Source organism: Gavia stellata, chromosome 30, assembly GCF_030936135.1.
Source record: "Gavia stellata isolate bGavSte3 chromosome 30, bGavSte3.hap2, whole genome shotgun sequence".
NCBI classification, from domain to species: Eukaryota; Metazoa; Chordata; class Aves; order Gaviiformes; family Gaviidae; genus Gavia; species Gavia stellata.
This window is the reverse complement of record NC_082623.1, coordinates 1,046,398-1,069,261: the sequence shown is the minus strand read 5'-3', so window position 1 is coordinate 1,069,261 and position 22,864 is coordinate 1,046,398. Positions and strand designations below refer to the sequence as shown.

Here is a 22,864-nt window from a genome sequence, read left to right as displayed (position 1 = left end):
AGGGTCCAGCTTTGCTTAACCTTAGCACCCACACGAACTTGTGAAGAGACGGACAGGGCTGTTCAGCCCCGTATGCCCAGCCTGTGCCCACCAGATGAATATGCTACCCTGGTGAGCTGCGTTTAAGAAGTAGCTTTGAGTTTCAAACCTTTGTGCAGGCAAAGCACTGCTCCTGTGGGCAGGTGAGGAAACCTGGCTGGTAGGTAGGACTAAGCAGCTCCCGTGATTTGTAGACCAGCCTTTCTGCAGGCTGGGCAGTGAGGGGAGAGCAAGTTTTGGCAGCTTAAGTCCCTCCCTTGGACCCAGCTGAATAGCCTCTGGCTAGGAGGAGAAGGAACAGGTGAGGCAAATAGCACTGTTTGACAACTTGTTGCTTTGTATTCCTTTCCATAGTCCTGGGTGGCATCTGACTCCTGTTTGTTGGCTGTTCTGGGCAATTCCACCATGTGCTGGCTGCTCCTGCATCCCATAGGTGCATGTGCTGCTCCGGGGCGGCCTGGATGCTTTCTGGACCAAAGTGCTGCTCCAGGGATTCAGACTGCCCTGGAGCTATTGAGCTTGTCTCCAGTCCCCATGTCACTTGCCTACCCACTGCCATTTGTTTCCCAGACCCTCTGTCACTTAGTTTCTCTCAGTCTAATTAATTTTGGGGGGAAGCTGAAAGGCGATCAGAGTCCCCTGTGGCTCCTCAGAGTCTGTACTTCTCATCCAAGTACCATCCCCAGTGTGAGGTGAGCTGCATCTTAGATACTGGGTGTGTTAGACCTCTGCGCAAAGGCTCGGTACATGAGCCTTCCAACTCTCAGGTAAGATTATCCGCACCTATCTTCCTAGAGTTTGCATCCCTTCTCTGTTCACACGCACGGTCCTCAGTCTCTCCTCTTATACATGGAACTGGAAGGTGGAATATATTTAGAGAGGTGAGTGCATGAGGGTGAGCATACTTACTGCAGACAAATAGAACTTAGGCAAACTTCTGCATATTGTATCTGTGGAACAGGGGGACTTTCAATAAAGAAAATTGAAAAGTGATGATTTAGTGGAATTTAAATCCTAATTATTTCAAAATTGAATAAATGATACATTGTTCCTTGTGACATATCATCTTTTATATGAGGTGGCCTGTGTGCTTTCTCTTCTCTATCATAAATCACTGTAATAGATATATGCTGTATTCAGGGAGCACACAGCATCGCTTTTTTTTCTGGGGGGTATTGGGAGAGTCTGTGTCTTGGATACAGCTCAACTAAATAGTTTCAAATGACAAATCTGTCCCAGTTTTGCCATTGTGTCCTGAACAGTTTTGTATTGCTTCTCAGTGATACTGTGTCTCTATGACTTCAGTCTTTCCTGTACAAAGATCTCTTAAAATAAAAAATAAAAATTCAGCTTTCTGAGCTTTACCAAGCTGCAGTATTGACAGAAGAGGTTCCAGAACTGCTCAGACAAATGGAAAGTGTCGGGTCTTCAGCACCAGCTGGTATTTGTTCAGGAGGAACTGGCATATGAAGTCACTAAGCTGTTATCCATTGTGTATAACATATCACTTAAAACAAACCAACTACTGGAGGACCATCCCTGCAGCAGGACTGTGTCAGTGGGAAGCGACAGTTGTCCGTGTGGTGCTAGTTTCTAAAAAAGACTCCAAGAAGAACCTGGGAAATTATAAACCCAAAGGAGTCAAGAAGCGTGTGGAGAGGAGAAATCTGGTTGAGGTGGTACGTTTGGATTTCCAAAATGCTTTTGGCAAGGTCCCTCCACGGAAGCCCTAAGAAACAAAGCTGTTGTGAAATAAAGAGATCTTACCATTGATTGATTACTGTCTGAAAGAGATAAAACAAAGGCTGGGAATAAAAGATGAGTTTACAGGAGGAAGGGGAGTTATGCTGTGCATCTCCACTGGAGTCTGTGCTGCTCTGCACTCCCGTATGTGAGATGGAAAAGGGAGGGAATAAAGAGGTAACAGTTTGTCGATGGTGCTGCATATTCGGGATAACAAAATGAAAGCTGGCTGTGAAGGGTTTCACAATACTGGCTAACTTGCTGTTAAAATGGCTGGCAAAATTTGGTCAGTAAGCGGGAAGTAATGTTTGTGGGGAAACACTGGATTCCAATCCAGCTGTTACAGGCTGGAAAAGGTTTTCTGGGGATTTAATGGGATAGCATGGAAGTACTGCAGTGGGTAAAAAAGCAAATCAAACATTAGGAATTATCAAGAAAGGAATAAATAAAGTAGAAGTCATAAAACCAGTGTAAGTTCATGTTGTGCCCATCTAGATTAGTTTATGCAGTCTTCTTTCTACCATCTCAAAAAAAAAGTAATCAATAGATGATATGGGAAGTAACAGCAAGTGATCAAAGTCATGGAGTGGTTTTTATACAAGGAGAGATCAAAACTCTCTACAATTCTTTCTGACTGGTGGAAAGCCACAAGCACAGATATGATAGAGGTATCCAAAATTATATGTAAGATGTGATTAGGAATGTTCACTTTTTCCCACAGGGAAGAATTAAAGGCCATCAGAATTGTAAAAGAAATATTTTTTCATCCAGTGTAAAATTTGGCTGTGGAACTAGTTGCTTTAGGTCATAGTTCGTGCCAAAAGCTTAGATATGTTCAGAAATTGCTTGATGGTTATGAATTCTAACTCTGTTAGTTAAGCTACAGATTGCCAGGCTGTAGGATGGTGTGGCAGGAAGATTCCCTCTATGATATAAAGAATAATTAAAAAGGCATTATTTATTACAGATTAGAGTCAAGAAGAGAAGTAAGATAGGGGATAATTAATAAGGCCAAATACCTTCTCAAATATTAAAGCAATAGTTTTAAAATTAAAACCCATCAATTTTTAGAAGGCTAAGTAATACTGTATTGCATAAATGGTGGGCAATTATGCTTTATATTTAATAGGCAATTTTATTGAGTTTTTGGGTAACTTGCTGCAGTGGCATGAAGATTATATTTCATAGCGTCCTCTAACCTAGGAGAAAGAACATGTATATGTGTGGGATATCACCTTGCTAATCCACGATTTTTTGAGCCTTTTTCTATTCCTGGCTTGCAGTAGCCTGAACTAACACATCTGAGTGAACACGGTATCTAGGTATTCTTGCAAAGGATGGATTTCATCTTTACTTCACAGTTTGCACTAACTTTTCTTTCTTGGATGACTGACAAACAGAGTTTGACCTTCGCGGTTCTAAATGGTTTGTCTTTTAAATTGATATCACTTGAGTTATTCTGAACAAGCATTCCCTCACGCTGAAAAAGATAAGTGGTAAATTTGTCTGTCTCTTGATGAGAGACTTCAGGACCGTGCCAACCTGTATGCCAGCAGAGCCAAGGTTTAAACTTCAGAACATATTGCATGAGTTATTTTTGATCCCTTATTAATAGCTGCTATAGAAGGAGCCCTATGCTTATGGCCAAATATTGTCTTATAGCTATTTTGAGTATTGGCTTGTCTTCAGTCTACAACTCAGTCCACAAAATCTGTTCTTTTCCATTTAGTTTAGGTGCTGTTAATCTTTAAGAAAATTGTTCAACGTTGCAGAAAGTGAACAAGGAACAAAGCATTGATTGTAGTCATTGGGAGGGAATCCATTGCTGACATTATGCCCAGCTTCCTGCAAATTGTGCTAGTGACTTAAAAATTCAAGCCCTGTCCAAAACAAGAACTGCTGCGTTAGGGAAAATAAGACATGTTAATGTAATCTGATTCCAGGGTTATCTTTTAAAATACAGTGTTATGCTGATTAAACCCTCAGAGTCTTGGAGATTTGGGGATGTCTGTTGTTGACAGAGCTACCAGCTCTTTTTTTTTTATTTTTTTATTTGTTACTATGGCCTGGTCTCACTTCCTCTAACCACTCACCCCTTCCGCAGTCTATCTGAGCTGCTTTCCTCACCCTTTGGCTTCTTTGAGCAGTGCTCTGATAGTTCTCCTTCAGTTGTATGATGCTGAAAGCTGCATCTCTTCCCCTACTGTTTGTCTGACTTTTTGTCCTTTGCTCTTTCTCAGACCTGCCCGAGAAGGACCGGTCTGTGCTGTCTCAGTGGCAAGGGCAGTCTGCTGCAGTTGTAGAGTTGCAGGTGCATGGCTGGAAAAGATCACAGACGACCTTATGGTCCAGTCCTCAGCACTAAGGCACAACCAGGTTTATCAGAGCTTTTTCCAAAAGACAGTTAACTAATCTGTTCCTAAACATCTTCACGAAGAGCTCGTCTGCACCTCCCCGGAAGCCTGCTCCAGTGCCTGGCAGGCTGAGCAGTTAGGAAGTATTTCTCAGTGTTTGACCCAATTCCGCTTTCTTCCAAATGAAACTGAATTCTTTGTTTTCCTCTGGTTGCAGTTGCTTTCCCTTTTATAACAGCCTTCCCACTGCTGGAAGACTCTGTTCTTCTCAAACTTTTTTTTTTTCCTTTTACCTAGATACAGTAAAGCTGGTTTTATTTAACCTTTCCAACTAGTTGACGTCTTCTAAACTTGCAGTGAGCCTTGTTGTTCTCCTCTGGGCCTCTTAGGAGTATGTTGCTTTCAAATTGGATGTGATACTGAAGTGGAGATCTCTCCAGCCCAAGAATAATTTTCTTCAGGGCCTTACTAACAGCAGTTCTCTGTAATGTATTCCAGAATGAGATTTGCTTTCTTCTTCAGCAGCACCCAACTGAGTCATTCAGACGAGCCTTAATTACCCAGTGGGGACGGAAATGAGGGGATGGTAAAGCAAAATTAGAAGTAATGGTATAAATCATTAATGCTATAACAATATATTTAGTAAACGTTGCTTTGAAAGATTAAGACCCTAAGCAAGCAGCGTGCTCCCTGCAGCGTGCTCGCTGTTCAGAGCCGGCACGATGTGTTGGCCGTAGCAGCTGAGACCTGGCAGGAGCAGAGCTGCCCTGACACGAATGAGGCCTGTTGCACAGCGGCCCGGTGGTTGGGCTGCTTTCAGCCCAGCCTGTCTTGCATGGATATCTAGTCAGTGATCCGCTCTGATGCTGTGTCCTTTTTGTCCTTGTTTTGCCTTTAGATGTCTCCTACCTAAGTGTAGGAATTTTCCCGTTTCGCTTTGTTGTTAAGAATATTTGTCAGGAATGCTTTGAGTCTGGGTTCTGTTCCCTGGAGCTCTCCACCTTCTCCACTTTGGTTTCATCTCACACCGGTAAAACGTGATCTCTGATTCTATGTTTTTGTTGAACAGGAGGAGCAGAGCTGGGCCTTGTTAGTCTGTGCTGATGAGACTTTCAGACGAGTGCTTACGCAGGCTCAAGGTTTTGCGGTCTGTGCTGAATCCTGCGCCTTCCTACCCAGACCGAGTCCCTGCTGGTACAGCTGCAGTGGGTCGAGGTTACAGCAGAGTGCAGAGCGGATGCAGAGCGAGCGTCCTGTTTTCCCCAAACCTTTTACAACTTGTTCTCTTCTTATCTTTCTGAATTCTTCTTTAGCCTTTTTTTTTTTCCCCCCAAAGCATTATTTATTTCTGTGGTGCCCCACAAATAGTATAAACCATATTTCTGATGCTGCAGAAATCCGTAAGAAATGCTTTTGGAAAATGGGGAAAGCTGTTTGTTTGGGGTTTTTTTCCATTTTTTTAAGTTAAGCTTTTTCTAATTCATGTCCCGTTCATGTCTGCCACATCTTTTTTAGTTGTGGAGACTAGAATTTCTTATGGTACTGAAAATATAATGCACCATTACATAGGGGCCTAATGATATTTTCTGTTTTGTTTTGTTCCATTCCAAATAATTTCTAGAATTTGCTTTGATTTCTGAGCTTGGAGCTGATATTTTCCTACAGCTATTTGTTATAATCCTAAGAGCTTTTTCCTGAATGGCAGTAATAAGCTCAGAGTCTTTCATTTTGTTACATGACGTTAGGTGTATTTTTTGCCTGTGATTCACTCTACAGTTATCTGCATTGGATTTCGTCTGCCGTTTTATCACCAGTTGCTCAGTATTGTAAGATTCTTCTGCAAGTTCATCCTTTTCTTTACCCTCTTGAATAGTTTCATCAGCAAACTTTATCACCTCGCTAATCACCTCCTCTTCCAGATCCTTTATTTAATACATTTGGCGGCACAGACCACAGGAAAGATTTCTGCAGAGATCTCAAGGACGAAATCTATGATGTATTCTGGTCTCCCCATCATGAAAATATGTTTAATCGTGCAAGGATCTTTCCTCTTACCCATACAGTTCAGTGTCCTTAGGAGCCTTGGCGAGGGGCCTGGTGAGAAGCCTTCTGGAAGTCTCTGGGGATTGTATCACCTGGATTTCCCTTGCCTTTGTGCGTATTTACCATTCGAAGAACTCCAGTGGCTTTCTGTCATATGACTTCCTTTTGTAAAAGCCTTGGTGGCCCTTTTCCAACACAGCACAGTTTCCCTATTCCCATCCACTATTCTGTATTATACCATCTGCTAATGTAAGCACCAGCAGCTTGGTTCTTTTTGGGTTTGATAAGATCTTCCCCTTTCTCTATCCTAGGAGTTTCCTCACTTCCCAGTGACTCCTCCTTTCCATCTTCTCAGCCATACATTGAGACACTTGCCACTTGTCCATTTGTCCAGTCCTACACATAGCCGTGACGTGATTTCACAGAATCACAGAATCACTACGGTTGGAAAAGACCTGTAAGATCATCAAGTCCAACCTGGAGAAAAAAAAAAAAACAAAAAACCAACCACCACACAACAACAACAAGCCACAACACACCAAAAACCAACCCACCCAACACCACACAGCACCATGTCCATCAAGCTACATCCCACAATGCCACATCCACACACTCCTTGAATACCTCCAGGGAGGGTGACTCTACCACCTCCCTGGGCAGCCTATTCCAATGTTTCACTACTCTCTCAGTAAAGAACTTTTTCCTAATATCCAGCCTGAATCTCCCCTGGCGCAACTTGAGGCCATTTCCTCTTGTCCTGTCGCTAGTCACTTGGGAGAAGAGACCAACACCCACCTCACCACAACCCCCTTTCAGGTAGTTGTAGAGAGCGATGAGGTCTCCCCTCAGCCTCCTCTTCTCCAGACGGAACAACCCCAGCTCCCTCAGCCGCTCCTCATAAGACTTGTGTTCCAGACCCCTCACCAGCTTCGTCGCCCTTCTCTGGACACGCTCCAGCACCTCAATGTCTTTCTTGTAGTGAGGGGCCCAAAACTGAACACAGTATTCGAGGTGTGGCCTCACCAGAGCCGAGTACAGAGGCACGATCCCCTCCCTACTCCTGCTGGCCACACCATTTCTGATACAGGCCAGGATGCCGTTGGCCTTCTTGGCCACCTGGGCACACTGCTGGCTCATATTCAGCCGGCTGTTGATCAACACCCCCAGGTCCTTTTCTGCGGGGCAGCTTTCCAGCCACTCGTCCCCAAGCCTGTAGCGTTGCCTGGGGTTGTTGTGGCCGAAGTGTAGAACCCGGCACTTGGCCTTATTGAACTTCATCCGGTTGGCCTCAGCCCATCGATCCAGCCTGTCCAGATCCCTCTGTAGAGCCTTCCTACCCTCCAGCAGATCAACACTCCCTCCCAACTTGGTGTCGTCTGCTGAGGGAGCACTCTATCCCCTCATCCAGATCATCAATAAAGACATTAAACAAGACCGGTCCCAAAACTGAGCCCTGGCGGACTCCGCTTGTGACCGGCCGCCAGCTGGATTTCACCCCAGGAGTGATACCCACGAAGTACTGCTGTCCAACTTTCTAACACAAGCCATTTTGATTCTAGAGCCTCTCCTGGCTGTGTGTCTGTCATGCCATCAGCAAGCAAGTCACCACACCGTCTCTGGTTATCACTACCCGTCTGTCTGTATGCCTGATCACGAAATCACTTGCTCATGACCTAGCTCTTGCTTCAAGCTGGGAACCCAACCTACAACCAGGGGTGTGTCCGTGGTCTTGGGGACATGCAGTCATGTTCCCAGTGACACAGACCCATCTGCAGGATTGTTCTCCCAACCATCAGCTCACTGCTTCCTCCTGTGAGCTCTTCCTCTTCCTTTGCAACTGGCACAGAGATGGGGTTGCGTTGTGATACTGCTGAAAGTCCTTCTGCATGATGCTCTTTGCCTCTCTTCCCTCTTCAGCAGAAACGGGGTGATCCACTCAGAAGTGAGACTGTTTCATGGCTCTGGCAGCTGGACTTTGTCAGTAAACCTTCCCCTCTCCTAAATTTCTCCTGTTCACCATCCAGGTTATGGTACTTTGTTTCTGAAGATTGCCCGTGCCACCCACCTGTCAGGCAGACTAATGCACAGGTGACACAGTGCAATAAACATGGAAATCACCATCCTCTAGCTGGACTTCCACTGGGTTTTGGTTTACTTTAAGGATGAGTAATTGCTGTAGTTCACCTGTAAGCCTAGTCAGTCTGCCTGGCTGCTGCTTTGGTAGATGCTGGTTACAGAGGTGGGGAGCTTGCTCTCCCCCACCGCTCCTCCCTTGGCTGTGCACGTTCATCGCTCTGTCCATTTCTGGCTACGTCCTTTTTTTGGCATCTGCCAGCCAGGGCTGTGTGACACTTTAAAAGTCCTGACAGAGCACTCAATCGGGAGTTCACGCTGGGCTGCTGGTATCTAAACCATGCAGGGCATGTGCATGGTGTCGCAGCAAGTAACTGGGTTTACGTTACTCTTATGAAAACATAAAAGCTTGTATCAGGTCTGTATTTCTTTGCTCACATAGACCACAGGTCTTGATTAGGCTCAAAATGTCATTAAAGTCACTGGGGAAAGTTGACACCTTACTTGTGTCCATCTTTCAAACTAGCAAGCTATCTGGTGTCATGCTTTGACAAGAGTTCAGTGCATGGCAACATCCTTAATACACTTACAGTGCTCAGTTACTCTATGAAAGTGTCTGTGCAAGGGTCTAGCAAAGAATTATTATTCAAGCAGCACTTGTCCCTCTTCAGTGACCTTATTCTACAGGTCGTTTTCTTTAATAGATCAGTTGTTCTCAGTACCATGTTTGCTACCATCTCTTTTTTTCCACGGGCATCGCCAGAACAGAGTCCCTGACCTCTGTTTGGACTGCTGATGGCAGCATGAGGGTGATATGCTCAGAAGCCAGCCCAACAGTGAATGATTTTGTTACTGGTGGCCATGCTGAGATTTGCTTTAGTTTGTTTCCCATGGGATTAAAAAAAAAACCAAAACCAAACCAACAAACAAAAAAACCCCACCAAAACAAGACAGACACTTTCTTATGGGTTGAAAAGCCCTAATCAATTGATTTTTTTTTTTTCTTCTTTTTTTTCCTGTGAATAAAGGCAAGTTCAAATGAACTCTTCCTGAAAGTGTAGTTGACATTTGAAAACTCATGCAAATTGGATTCTCAAACATATCTCGAGCACATGTCTTTTTCCAATTTTGGGAGTTCTTGAGAAGTTTGTTGCAGAAAAGATGTGCAGACTCTGTTGTAGGACTGTGAACTCCTTCACCTACCACTCTAAAAATGCTAGCGATAGTCCAGACCTTAAATTGCTATATTTAGATAGGGTTTTTTTAATACGTTTTAAGAAAATATGTAGCTTAGCTTCTGCCATAATAGCAAATTATGTCAAGGTTTCACTAGAAAACATTGCCTTAAAGCTGCACTGTGTTAAATGATGTTGCAAATCCAAGTGACTGCACTGGAAGCAGAAATGCTTGCGAAATCTTAGCTATGGTCCTGTCAGGAAGAAATGTGGAACCACTTTCTTTTTTTTGTTTATCCAGCACCCTCTTTGACTGCTCCATCGTTTGTTACGCTTCAAAGAAAATTCTGTGTCCTGTGAGTGACGTGCTGCCTTTTCCTGCTGGGAATGATGATACTTCATGGCAGTTGGGCCATGCTGGATACCAGTCTCTTGTTCAGGTAGTGGGCAGGAAGAATGGCAAAACCCAGAAAAACCACTTGTTTACTTGAATGTGAAGGCTCCAAGTTGCACAGGACTGGAAAATGACTGAGCAAGCTGCTACATGTCTGTCTAGTACTAGATGATTTTTGCTGATACTTAGAGAGTATTTAGCCACCTGAATCTTTAACTGTGAAGAAGAAAATTTAAATTTTCCCAGGCACTGCAGGCTTGGCACTGAGAACGAATAAGTAGAATTATTGAGTGTATGTTTTTCTTTTTATAAACCAACTTTTTTTTTCTGGCCACAAAGGTGAGATTCAGATCTTGAAACAAAACCTGATGTGGCTGCAAGACAACGATGTGCATGAAAACCAAGAGCCTAATAATCTGCTTCTGAATAAACTGTCTGTGAATCCACCAAAGGAATCTCCTCTTTTCATTTGCTGTTGTGCTGAGGTGTTTCTGCACATAGCCACTGTTTTCATCACCTTCACCCTTACTTAGTGCTAACTGGGCACTTCTTGGCATTTGCAGGAGCTGATGGTACTTCCCCTACACGAGCTTTGGCGTCTGTAAGGAAGAGCTGGGTTTCTGTGAAAGCGATACTAGCCCTGGAGTGACTTTGTTGCTTTCTCTGTTGAAAAAACAGTTTTTCCCCAGGCCATATGCGGCGTGAGCTGTCTGTCTTGACATAAGCAAGATGTCCAAGTGAATGGTTATGCGGCAGCTTAAGACTATCTCAGTCCTGCCCTTCCTGCTGCTCTTGCAGTATGCTTTTCATACCAGTGTAAGTGCTTGTCTGGTCCCACTGTGAGCCTTTTTAGCTCCTGGATCTGTTTAGTGGGATATCAAATGAGTATCAATGCCCTGTGCTGGGGATGAGGGTCTGCTGGCCAGGTGTAAGACAGGGCAGGACGCAGGCAGCCCTGGCTTCAGCCGGCAGAGCCAGCTGCAAATTCCCACCATGGGAGGGACTAAAGAAAGCCTGAAGTGACCAGTGGAGATTTCTCTGTCTTTGAGGTCTATAGTTAGGTAACAAAAGTCTCATCTTTAGTTTGCCAAGTTGGAGCTAAAATCATTTGCAGCTGTTTTTCCGTGTCTCTGACCAGTTAGGAGAAGACCTAGAGAGACTCTTCACGTAGAGGATTGTTTGCTGGAGCATGGAGTGGCCCTGCCATGCCTTCCCACCCCATCTCGCCCTTCTAGCAGGTATGGTGTGAGTGGAGTAACCTTGCCAAGTGGGTTGAAAAGTGATTTTTATTTTTTTTTTCTCCTCCCCCATCATTGACAAGGTTAGTCTTCATTTGGCATTGGCCTTACCATGCTGGTCTGCAACCTCCAGTGGCCGTTCAAGACAATGGGGCAAGTGTCAGCCCTGCGCTGCAGGAGACCATGTTAATTTGGCTGGAGCTGATCTAAGGTTGCATCTTGGAAATTTAGAATATGTTTATGTAATATAGCTGATGGCAGAAACCGCATATACATTTTGCTTACATTGTAAAAGTGCCTTTAGGAACTGCGTTAAATAGGTACAGTATTGTTGGACTTGATGATCTTACAGGTCTTTTCCAACCTTAGTGATTTTGTGATTCTGTATTACCACTGGTGTAGCACCTGTAGAGCTAAAGAGCAAGGCGGCTGTTAGCAGAACGTTTCTTTGCTAAGCAAACCTGCAGTAGCCAAATTTCCATTTTCCACACAGGAGTGGAATGCTTGTGAGCTTTCTAATTATGAAATGTAGAGTTATTTCAGGCAGGAACTAAAATTTTAGTAATTGAAGGGCAGGATTTTATATATACTGTCTTGATCCAGTGCCAGAGAGCACTGGCTGAGTGGGAGAGAAATGACATACTTAGTGGTCAGAATGACTGAATTGGTGAGACTTGAAAAGCTAATGCTGCTACACCATTAGAAAACTGGCAGTCCCTGCTTTTTAGTGACAGAAAGACTATTTTTAGTGTTGGCAGTTGATCAAGTACTGGACTCATCTCAAGCTCTTCTCAGATGGTAAAAAGTATTAGCCTCCAACTGCTGTTGAAATAATGGGTATTAAAAATCATGTTGGAATTAGGGGGATGAAGATGATGAAAAGGAAGGGAGTAAAATGATAATCTAGATTGGGTTTTAAAGTCAGTCCCACATGGCCTGTCTCTGGTTTAGAGCTATGTGTTCTGGTCTGTGAATGCAAATGGCAAACCAGTCCATCAGCTGCAGAGGAAAAGCACTGTATTGGGTCCTGTTTGAATGAGAGGTGAATTAAGTGTAGGTTGCTGGACACATGGGCGCACAAGTAATACAAGGCTGGAGGGATTGGCATAAGGGGTTGATCCCTGTGGCTCTTTGCATAGTGAAATACTTACGTCTGTGGTCCTTGCTGATCTTCCTAGATTTGCTAAAATGCGATGTGATTAGAAACATTAAATGGGGGGCAAAAAGATGGCAATCCTGCATGCCTCTGCCTATCATCCTAGCAGAAATAAAAGCAGGGCAATTTAGCTTTCTCCCCATTTTCTTCCCATTTCAGTAAGATGGAGTGTGCAGGTCCAGCTGACCTTCTCTTTCTTTACAGCAGTGGTTCCTGTTTGTCCTAAAGAAGCAGAGTTGGAAGCTTTGGCATGCTGAGGGCTAGCTCGGTGAAACCAGATAATGTACCAGCCAGCAGTGAAGTGAAGCATGGTGCTTCAGCATTCACTGGCAATACCATGGCTGCATAGCTAAAGCAGAAGTCCTGATAATTATAAAGAATTTCACAGCCATTTAGCTAAGCCATCTATAGTCTAGTGTAGTAGATATTTACATCTACCTCCTTTTAAATAAGTTGATGTCCCCAGTGCATATATGAAGGCGTGGAGAGTTTCAAAGTGTGGCTTCTGTTCAAAGCAGTTCTCCACCTGACATTTCGTGCTGCTATTTCATCTCGCAAATGCTACGTTCATGAAATAATTATGCCTTTGCACGTATTCCTCTCTTCCCTTTGCTCTACTGGGGTTTTTGTTGTGCTAATCATTCTAAGAGATTTGTTGTTGGTTTCTTTTGATGACTGGCATGGATACTGCTGAGTACTTCTGGTTGTGGGTTTTTTCCAATGGAAAAGTCTGACATAATCCATATCTCTTTTCCTGCTTACATGAGAAGTATGACTCAACTGCTGTTAAAAAATGGAGCAACATAGCTAATTAATCAGATGAGAAAATGAATAATACCCTTTTTATCTCATTTCCCTCCCTTTCCCCCTGCTCTCTTTAAAACAGAACTTACTTCTTTCTGCTGGTTCTAAAACGATTGTGTCAGAATTAGATTTGCACAAGGATTTTAAAGCATAAAGATGTTAAAACTGGGTTTGTGGTACAGAAGTGCCCGTGCAGGATATCGTAGCCATAAGGACACCCTGAAGCCAGGGCTGAGAAGAGAGAAGGGAAGGTACAGAAGCTCTGTGTTTTTGCAGGAGCAACAGTAAGAGCTGTTTGTGGTTCCCAGAATCACTGGCGAGTGTAATCTGTGCTGCTGGAGATACAGGATCACTTGGAAGTGGAATTTTTGGTAGTGCCGGTTCTGACAAATGCCCCCTTAAGAGTAGAGCTGTGATCATGAGACACAATGGCAAGGTCATACCTTCCAGTGCCGACAGTCGCTAGTGGTGACAGTTGCAAGGCTATTTTGGGAGTGCCTTTCTCTTTGTTTTCTGTGAACTCCTCTCTCTGTGTTCCCAGATTTAACCCTGATGCTGTTCAGCTGTCATCGGGCTTGCCTTCGTTTGTGGAGCGCTGGCTGGTTTGCAGTATACGTTGACATCATATATTTACTCTTACTTTGCATTCAGTGGAAGATTGGCTCCCTTCATCTCCCGGCTAACCTTGTTCCATATATTTTAGACTTATGACAGGAGAACAGTAGAGAAGTAAGTCTTGTCATTTAATCCCTTTGACTGTGAACTATGTGTTGCGACAGCATGACTTAACTGGCCTGCTAATTCTTCCAGCCCAGTATATTAACAGTTAACGTTCCTGCTGGTATCAATGTCATCCTCTGGTTTGCAGTAAGTCTTTAACCATTTCTAGAACTCCTCAGAAAGCTCTACATGCACTAATCATGTAGCATAAGGTTGTGGTAAAGAAAACCATCTCAAGCCTCAGGTTAAGGAGTGACCTGGTAAATCTTGGCTCTTGGAGGTTTCTTATGTGACTGCTGTAAGTCATTGAGGGTGGGATTCATCTCATCCTGTTGCAAATGGGTTTACGCTGGTCTGCAGGCAGTGGGGAAGTACAGGTACTGTGAGGGTAATACATCCCACCTAGCTTAGACAGGCAACACCCTCTGGATACATCTGTTTCTTTAGACTTTGAAAATGTGGATGAAATAAATCTTGTGCAAGACAAGGTGTGGGAACATGTGGCTGGGGCAGGAGGGACCCTGGCAATCTGGACTTAAACCTACTTAAGCTGTTGTGGGGGTCTCAAGTTGAATTCAAGACTGCATTTGCATGCACACAGAGAATGTTCTGCTTGTACTTTAGTGCTTTTTATGACCTGTATTCACTGCAGGAACCCTCTGGCTCTTCATTTAGCCCAAAGAAAACCTTTTAATCCATTTGAGTGTGATGTGGATCAGTCTGATTTTTGTCAAAAACAGTCCCACTAGTAGTTAGGAAAGGGTGTGCTTGGTTTGTATGAACAAAACCCACTTTTGTTGCCCCGTATCTAATGCAGAATCTTTCATAGCTCATGGGTGGTGCAGCCTCTGCCACCCAAATGAGTCTAAGTCAGGTTTCCAGCATGAGAACATCATTCGTGAGGAGAAAGCTAGAGGCTTGGGCAAATAAAGCATCTAAGCAATGCAGGTGAGTCAGTTCTCGATCACAATGGCTGCAGACATAACACAAATCTGTATATACTAGTCCTTCCCCACCATTGTGAAGTTCCCTGGATTTACAGAATCACAGAATCATTAAGGTTGGAAAAGACTTATAAGATCATCAAGTCCAACAATTAACCCAACACCACCATGCCCACTAAACCACGAGTGTCTGTATATATGTAGATATATGCACACACATACATATCATACACACACACATCCACAGCCTGGAAAGCTGGTGAGAATTCACTGTAGACCCTGCCTTGAGCAGGAGGCATTAGACTAGAAGTCTCCTGAGGTCCTTTCCAACTGCAGTCATTCAGTGGTATCCACGCTGCTGTTCTTTACCTGACTGGCACTGTTGTGTGTTGAGAGCTGGGTGCTCTTTAAACAATTGCAGATAGTCCCTGGGTCTCATCATCTAAAATACAAACTGTTTCACCATATGGAAGAATGGAGTGGCTTTCTGGGCAAACTGACATGCAGAAAAGGGTCCTGAAGATCAGTGCGAGAATGCCATACCATGGATGTAGGGTTGTGTGGAAGAATCTCAGAGGTGTTTGTCAATACTTTGACTTAAGAGTTACAGAAATTGGGATCAGTGGTGGAACAGAGGGAGCCAAACCATGTCGGGGAGGGCTGGATGTATAAAGAGCTTTGAAGATGGTATCAACACTTAATTTCTGGATTGGAGGAGAATCTGGTAAATGAATGAATAATGGGGGTTTCATGAGCAATCTGATTTAACAGCAGCATTTTGCACAGGCCAAGAGGTACCATACTCCTGGGAGGCTCCAGAGGTTAATATTGGAGTAACTAAGAAGAGGTGAAGCATGGCCTCTACTGGTCTCTAATAATTGATTAAAAAAGCCAGCATGTGTCCAACTAGCTAGCTTATGTATTGTATTTACGGGAGACAAGTGGAGCTACCAAGTATGATTTCTGTGTGGGAACCATGAGGATTGCTACCCAAGAATCTGACACGATAAGATTACGGGATTTTCACTCTTCTGCACAGAGAAGTCACTGAGATAGGGTTCTGTCAGAAGACTGATGTATTCATAGGAGAAACGTAACACAGAAGCCAAGCATGTAGCCCTTTCTTCTTTTCTCTTCTTGCATCTTTCCTCGGCCTCGAGCAAATGCATAGGTTCTCTCCCTCAAATCCTGACCAACCAAGGAGGGAGCACCAGGAAATTAAATATAGCCAAAATTAAAACCACAGCAGTTATTACAGGTTTCCTGGCTGACTTTGATTCCAAGCTCTTGTGTGCACACTGCTGCTATTTTATTACATGATCATATGACACTGGGTGATGTGACATACTGTTTGTAAACTAAATATTTACTCAGTGGGGCTGCATTTAGAAATGCAATAAGCTCTCAGCCAAGTTCACCCTTCTTAGATGCACTACTGTAGGCAGTGCTACCAAGTTGTGCAGGTAGACGGCAGCTGAAGTGCCCGTGCCACTAAGGAGCTGTAACGCTGAAATGTCAAGCTGAAATGCTGATGAGAACTGTTCTGCCAGAAAACATTTGCACTGAATGTTGTTCGTGTATTTATGTTAAACTTCCATAATACTGGGTAAGTTGTGGAGAAAACAGTTGCCTTAATGTGGGTGCCTGTGACAGCACTGCTGATGTGCAATTATTGCCACAGCTTCTGTGTTCTTTGGGGTTTGTAACCATCCCCCTTTCTCCATGTAGAGGCAAAAAGGTGGGGTTTTTTTTTCTCACTCAGCTGATCCCAAGCAATTTCTTAGGAATTTGTCAGGTGGTTTAGTTGCTCTCCTCCCTGCTATCCTGTGTATAGTGGGAATGTAACACCAGTCATAGGCTGGGGGTTTGCTAAATGTGATGCACCCCCTAGAAAGTGAGCAGCATTATACTGTTTACACCTCGTTGGAGCTCGGTTCTTGGTTCTCTGAACCCTTCAGTCTCATCCCATCTGGCTCCTATTACTCCCTGATCTTCCTATCTCTGTCTTGTGGGGGATGCCCAGGAGATATGCAAACCAAAAAGCTTGGCAGGCAGTTGGAGCTGTTGCGTTGCTGATACTGATCAGAAGTTCAACAACACTTGTGTGTTCTGTATGCTCTGAGGAAGGAGCAAACACTAACAATACTATTATAATAATGAGGTTTCATTCAAGATAAAGATCAGATTTTGTCTGGTTGTTGAACAAGCCTTGCCAGACAAGCAGAGTTTTGCAGAGTTGTTCTGTAACGTTTCCTGGTGTCCCCCGTTTCGTTATTGTAATGTAAACTTCATGCTTGAAAGAAGAATGCCTTGGCAATAGGTACTGGCAAAAAAAAAAATATGCAGTGAGTGTCCCTGGCTGTAAAGGGCTACACCTGTTATCTAAGAGGGGGAAGCTAATATGCCGTATCTGCAAATTTTAGAAACTGAGCACTTCCTCCCTATGGAAAAACTGCTAAATGCTGGTCCCCTGCCAGGAGCTGAAGGAACACCATGAGCTGTGGATGGAGACTTGCCCAGCGATGCCCAGGATTTAAATCATATGAGCCAGCTTTCTTTGAGTGGTTAGTGGGTAATTCTGGGCACTGGATACAGTTTGCATCAAAGACTGCTAAAACTGTAATACATTAGTGCCATTCCAGAAGCACTTGGAGCTAACCAACTGCCAAGAAAAATACAAGGATGGCAAGAGATTAGCCTGCTGAAGATCTCCGATTAGAGGGAAAGATAGTCACCACATACTCCCACCCTATCGCATCGCCTTGAAGGTTGTGTTGTACCTTTTACAGAGAAAGAAGATAAAGAAGGAATTAAAAATTTAGAGACAAAAATGCTGTGCTCTGTAGTTAACCTTGCTTTTAGCCTCTCCTACGTGTGTAACCAAGCAGCTGAGGGTTAGCAGTGCCTAAAAATGAAAGAATTAAGCCTATCCACGTATGTATTTTTCTTTATGCAAAGCAAATTTCAAGGGCAATTTAGGAGAGGGAGTATTTCTTCATGTTAAATAACTACCCCCCAAAAAGGCAATGCTACTTCTCAGCCAACTTTTTTTGATTTTCCTTCCTTTGGGGGCTGGAGGGGCAGGTGTCTGCTTTGTAATATTGCTGTCCACTGGAGTTATTCTTGCAATGTTCCCAAGGAACGCTGTATCAAATAAAAGAGGAGAACTTTGCATAGCGATAGATCCTCTCGGGTTACTAAACTTATCCACTCTCCTAAATTTAAGGTTGGAGGATTAATGGTACTTAAAAGGGGTAGATGTGTTCTCCTTTACTTCCTCTTTGTCCTCTTCTCCTTCCTCCAGTAACCTCAGGTAACCCAGTTTGCTTAGCCAGAAGATGAACTTTACCCTCTGAATCTCAGCGAATGCGTTTTTCTTACGCGGTGTTTTGCAGTGCTTAATTTTGGCAGATATGTGCAATAAAACATGCAGCGAGATTTTCTGGAGGGGTATCAGCAGTCAGGGCTCTCAAAAATTTTAGGTGGGCAAATGTGTACCCTGAATACTTCTAAACAGTGCGAATTTCTGTTCTTTAATTTATAGCTTGGTAAAATGATGTCATGTATGAAACTATTAATACCATTCATGTGTGCGCAAGTATGAATTCTGTGATAACATATAAGTGTTCATCGGTTGATACGTTAAAGGTATACGCAGAAATGCATTGCAGCCTCTAAAAGCTGGCATTTAATCTGTCATAACTTTTATTCACGTTTTCTAAAGTTCTTAAAGGTTAGAAGATCTTTAGAAATTACGGATTTTACTCATTATCCCAATTGTTGGCCTCATAATTATTGCTCTAAGATGTGTTAAATATGTCATAAATATGTCATTAAGGTACAAGCAGTGTGTTCTTTTAGGGTGCCTGACTAAAAAATGATCCAAATAATCCTATCCCTGATGGTTTCTTACATGAGATAATGATGAGATTTTCAGAACTGAGCAGGGGTTATTTAATACCTCTGTTTGTCAAATGCCGTTTTCTGAAACTCCTTCTCCACCTCACTTTTTAAAATCTTGGCCAATATAATTGGTATTACATAATATTACAAAAATGCAAAAAATTCTTGCATTTTCGTATTTGAGGCAGGCAAGAAGTCATACCTGTTAACGCAGCCTCAAGTCATTTAAACAGTTCATGTTACTCAGCACTGTGCTCATTTCTATTCTTATGTGTCACTAACTAATACTAAAATAAATATTTGCCAAGCAGTGTCACATTGCTTGATCACATAACTTGAGCAGCAGTTTTTCATGATACATAGGTGCAGAAGGGTGGAGTGAGGGTTATTTTTCTTAGATATTAAGGAATACGTTGCTGCTCCATTAAGAACTTAATACAACTTTGCGCTTGACTTTATCTTTGTGGCAAATGCAAACAGCAAGCATGAAATGCATTAGGGTTCCCTTGGGGAAGCGAGCGAATGCCTGCTGTTGTCAGCACCCGTGTAGCTTTGTCACTTTGTCATCGTTTTATCTCTTCAGAATCCAGGCGAGTCAAATTACTGCAGATTTCTGTGTAGGAACAGGTGGGGTTTGATCCCATTATCCCTTCTGTTTCTAGCATGCCTTCCATAGGAACCGTACAAGATGGGGACCAGCAGAACAACGAGGCCAATAACAGGCAGAAATTTAAAAGAAGGGGAGGGGCTCTTTTATGCATCTAACAGATATAATTTTAGAGTCCAATATATCCGGTGGCTTGAGCAAGAACTGGTGTTTTCTCTTGGCCGATTCCCAATATGTGCAGATGTAGTGGGTGTATTTGGGTGGTTTAAATGATAAACAATGTAAATATAATTCTCTATCAAATACGTACAAAGCTCACAATATAGAGACATTCTTCAGTCTAAATTTAGATTTACACTCAAACTATAGGTAATACTTAAACAAATACAGCACTGCAGTAAGTATGCTCAGGCATGAAACGTCTACCTCGCTGCTTTGTCAGACCCACGCTGATAAAATTCTTCTTTGAGGCTATAATTCTTTAGTCAGCCAGAAGCGATTGTGCTCAAAAGAAACCACTGTGTGGGTGAACTTTTCCTGGCTATTCTCGGAGCAATATGCTTTCAGATGAAGTCAGTTTTATTTAAAAAGTTATATGTAATGGTTGTGTTCCCAAGTCAAAATGTAAATAACTCATCAATAAGATTTAAGTGTAATTTTTTTGAGGTGTGTTGGGGAAAAACTTGAAGTATATCACAATAAATATGGGTGGCAATAAAATACAGATTAGCTCTGAGTTTTGCAGGCTCAGACTCGAATTCCCCAAAAATTGCTCCTTGAACTGAAAACAGGTTATTATGTTCCTCTGTGTATCCATGTCCACCTCTGTGCGCGTTGCGTACTTTACCTTCCTACTGCCTTTGAATGCGTTGTTACGGATGTAAGCCACTAACAGATTTGTTTGTGTAGTTTGCAAGATTATGGAAATCAGGAGTGTATCCCTTCTAGAATATGTCTTAAAATTAATCACGCACATATTGGGCACACATTAGGTCCCCTGTATTGTAGGAATATTTGCCTTGTGTTTCCTGTTCTCATCACCTGCTGAGACTTAGAGGGTGTGTCTGTACTACTGCAGCAGGAGGCAATAAGTTGCAGCAAGAAAAGTCCTGATTAGATAGTAAGAAAAATTACCCACCGAGAGGGTGGTGAAGCACCGGGACTCCCAGACTGGCTGTGGAGTCTCCATCCTTGCAGACAGTAAAAACTGGCTGGTGCAGGCCCTGAGCAACCTGATCTTACATCAGATTTAGCCCTGCTTTGAGCAGGGAGTTGGACCAGATGATCTAAATAACGGAGGACCAAGGAATAAACCTTGTTGCTGAGGCTGGTGGTAGAACCTCGTTTGCATCCACATTGCTCAGACCTAACCTTGTCTTACCCCATCGTGCTTGGACCTGGGACTCCTGCAGCCTCAGTGTGATGCTCTTCAATCCCCAAGATTTTTGGTTTGGGATGTTGGGTTTTTTCCAGTTCTATTGCCTGAAATAATCTAAGGGAAGTCCGCCAGTGCTGGGTTTACAGGATGAAGCTGTTCCGTGCCTGAGGGTGGGAGAGTGTTGGTGGACCGAGCAGGGTGGATGGAGCCAACCCAGGAGCAGTCTCATCCATTCTGGGTTTGGAGCAGCCCCTGAAGTAAACTATTTCTAGAATTGTGCTTGTGCTTTTCTGGCAAAGATTAAGATAAACCAGTCTAAAACAGGGCCAGGAAACATGCTAACGTGTCAGCACAGGCTCATTTGGGACTTGGGTGCTCAAGTCTGCTCCTGGGGCAGCCTTTCCTAGTGCCATAGATGTACCCTGTGTTTTCTCGTGTTTGCCAAGTAACTGTACGAAGAGTTAGTTTTCCTTAGAGGAAAACTAATTCTTAGAGCTTCCTTAGAGATTTTAAAGCTAGTCTTTTGCATGGCTACTTGTGAACCAAGCAAATGTAAGAGTAATTTGTGTTTGCGGGGTAAAAGGCTAGTTTGGGATTTGCACTTGCAGTAGAAATAACAAGAGTTGGATGTCCTGGTGTAGGGCATGCCTCTCCTTTAAAATAAGCAATGCAGCATAGATGAACATGTTAGATAATATAGGATTGTCTCTTTTGGCAGGGGGGTGTTGCTTAGAGACAATTTCCTCATTTACATTACTTGCTAGCATAGGAATGAATAGTCAATGTTGCTTGTTTTAGAAGAATGGTCATCTGGAAGTCATCTGACTGCCACAACTGATGGATGTGCCCACATCAATCTATGCAAAGGGATCAAGTGCTGAGATTTTGGAGGAATTTCGACCAAGCTGATCCCCTCTCTAGTAGTGAGGAACTAGGTTTCTGTCTGTAGATGAACACATGGTATAAAAGCCAGTCCTTTCATCTCCTGGTCATGCTTGGTGCTTCTCAGCTGAGGCACATGCATTTGGACGTATGTATTAAATTGCCAGTTCATCCTTAAATAGCAACCTCCAGTGAACTGTAAATGCAATGCAGAATGTGCTGGAGCCAGGAATTTGAGGAAGGAGGAATTCCACCCAACAGAACTGCTGAGACTTGAGAATCTAGCTAGGTTTTCTTCTGGCAACTTCAAAGTTAGCAGATCTCTGTAAATGCAGGCTCTGGAATTAATACAGCAGCTAATAAAGGGTTGTCATTCTCTTCAGTAGCTCACAGGGTCTGTAGAGCTAATGGGGAAAGTTGTACATTGTTGTATTCAGGAAAAGTAATAGATACCGCTGAATAAAGACGTTATTAACTTCCTTAAAATTCTGCTTTTGCTATGGTTACATTTGTAAAGGGCAACGTCCAGTATACTGATCGTCTGCTTTAGTCAGGCTTCTTGAGCTCATGCTTACCCTGCTCATCCCTACCACTAGGGATATCATTTTGTTCATTGTTATGATGTTATTTCATTGACATTTTGAGGGAACAACATAATCTAAATAAATACGTAGCTTGCCTTCCTTAGAGGAATTTGATGCCATACCTAAAACCGATACAGGTGTATCATTTCACAGTGCGTCCTTGCGCCAGGGAGATAACAGTGTGGAAGAGAGGAAGGAAACAGATCAATTGGTGAGAAGTAAAGCTTGAGCAAATTTAGAGGTTGTCTGCCTAGGGACTCTCTGAGTTACAATTAATTTTTGAAAGTTCTGAAATTAATTTATTTTAGTTCACAAATTCATGCTACCTTAAGTTTTAAGGTGTGCTAGCTCACAGTGTGGGAAATTCAGCCCAGGAATTAACCTGCTGCCAATAAACTGCAAATGGACGTTGTACACTTGATTTAATACCAATACTTTTTTTTTCTTCTGTTTCTCTTCAATCCTTCCCTCCCCTGGATGTCCCCCTTCCCCTTCTCCCTCAGGCCTGTATAGATGAGAACCTGGACATGGTGAAGTTCCTTGTAGAAAATGGAGCCAATGTGAACCAGCAAGATAACGAGGGCTGGACCCCTCTTCATGCAGTGGCATCGTGTGGCTATCTGAACATAGCAGAGTGAGTGAGTTTCAGGCTGTTCTGGGTATTTATAACACTTTCCACATCTTCCTCTTCAGAGCAGATACACAGGCGATTGACACTCGGAGACTTATATAACATCTTGGGAAGCACTGCTGAAAATAGATGCATTTCTCCTGTTACTGAATTCTTAATTTGTGAGGATTAAGGTGGAGCCTGCAACTGGTTGCCT

At 43.2% G+C, this 22,864-nt stretch overlaps 1 protein-coding gene across 4 annotated transcripts in view; it reads left to right on the top strand.

Moving 5' to 3' along the window:
• PPP1R12B (protein phosphatase 1 regulatory subunit 12B) overlaps positions 1 to 22,864 on the top strand; it is a 127,427-nt gene that overhangs the window by 11,516 nt on the left and 93,047 nt on the right. For all 4 annotated transcript variants that reach the window (XM_059830981.1, XM_059830979.1, XM_059830980.1 and 1 more), the window contains exon 2: positions 22,541 to 22,671. In XM_059830981.1, coding sequence (XP_059686964.1) covers positions 22,541 to 22,671 — 131 coding nt within the window. The remainder of the gene's footprint in view (positions 1 to 22,540; positions 22,672 to 22,864) is intronic.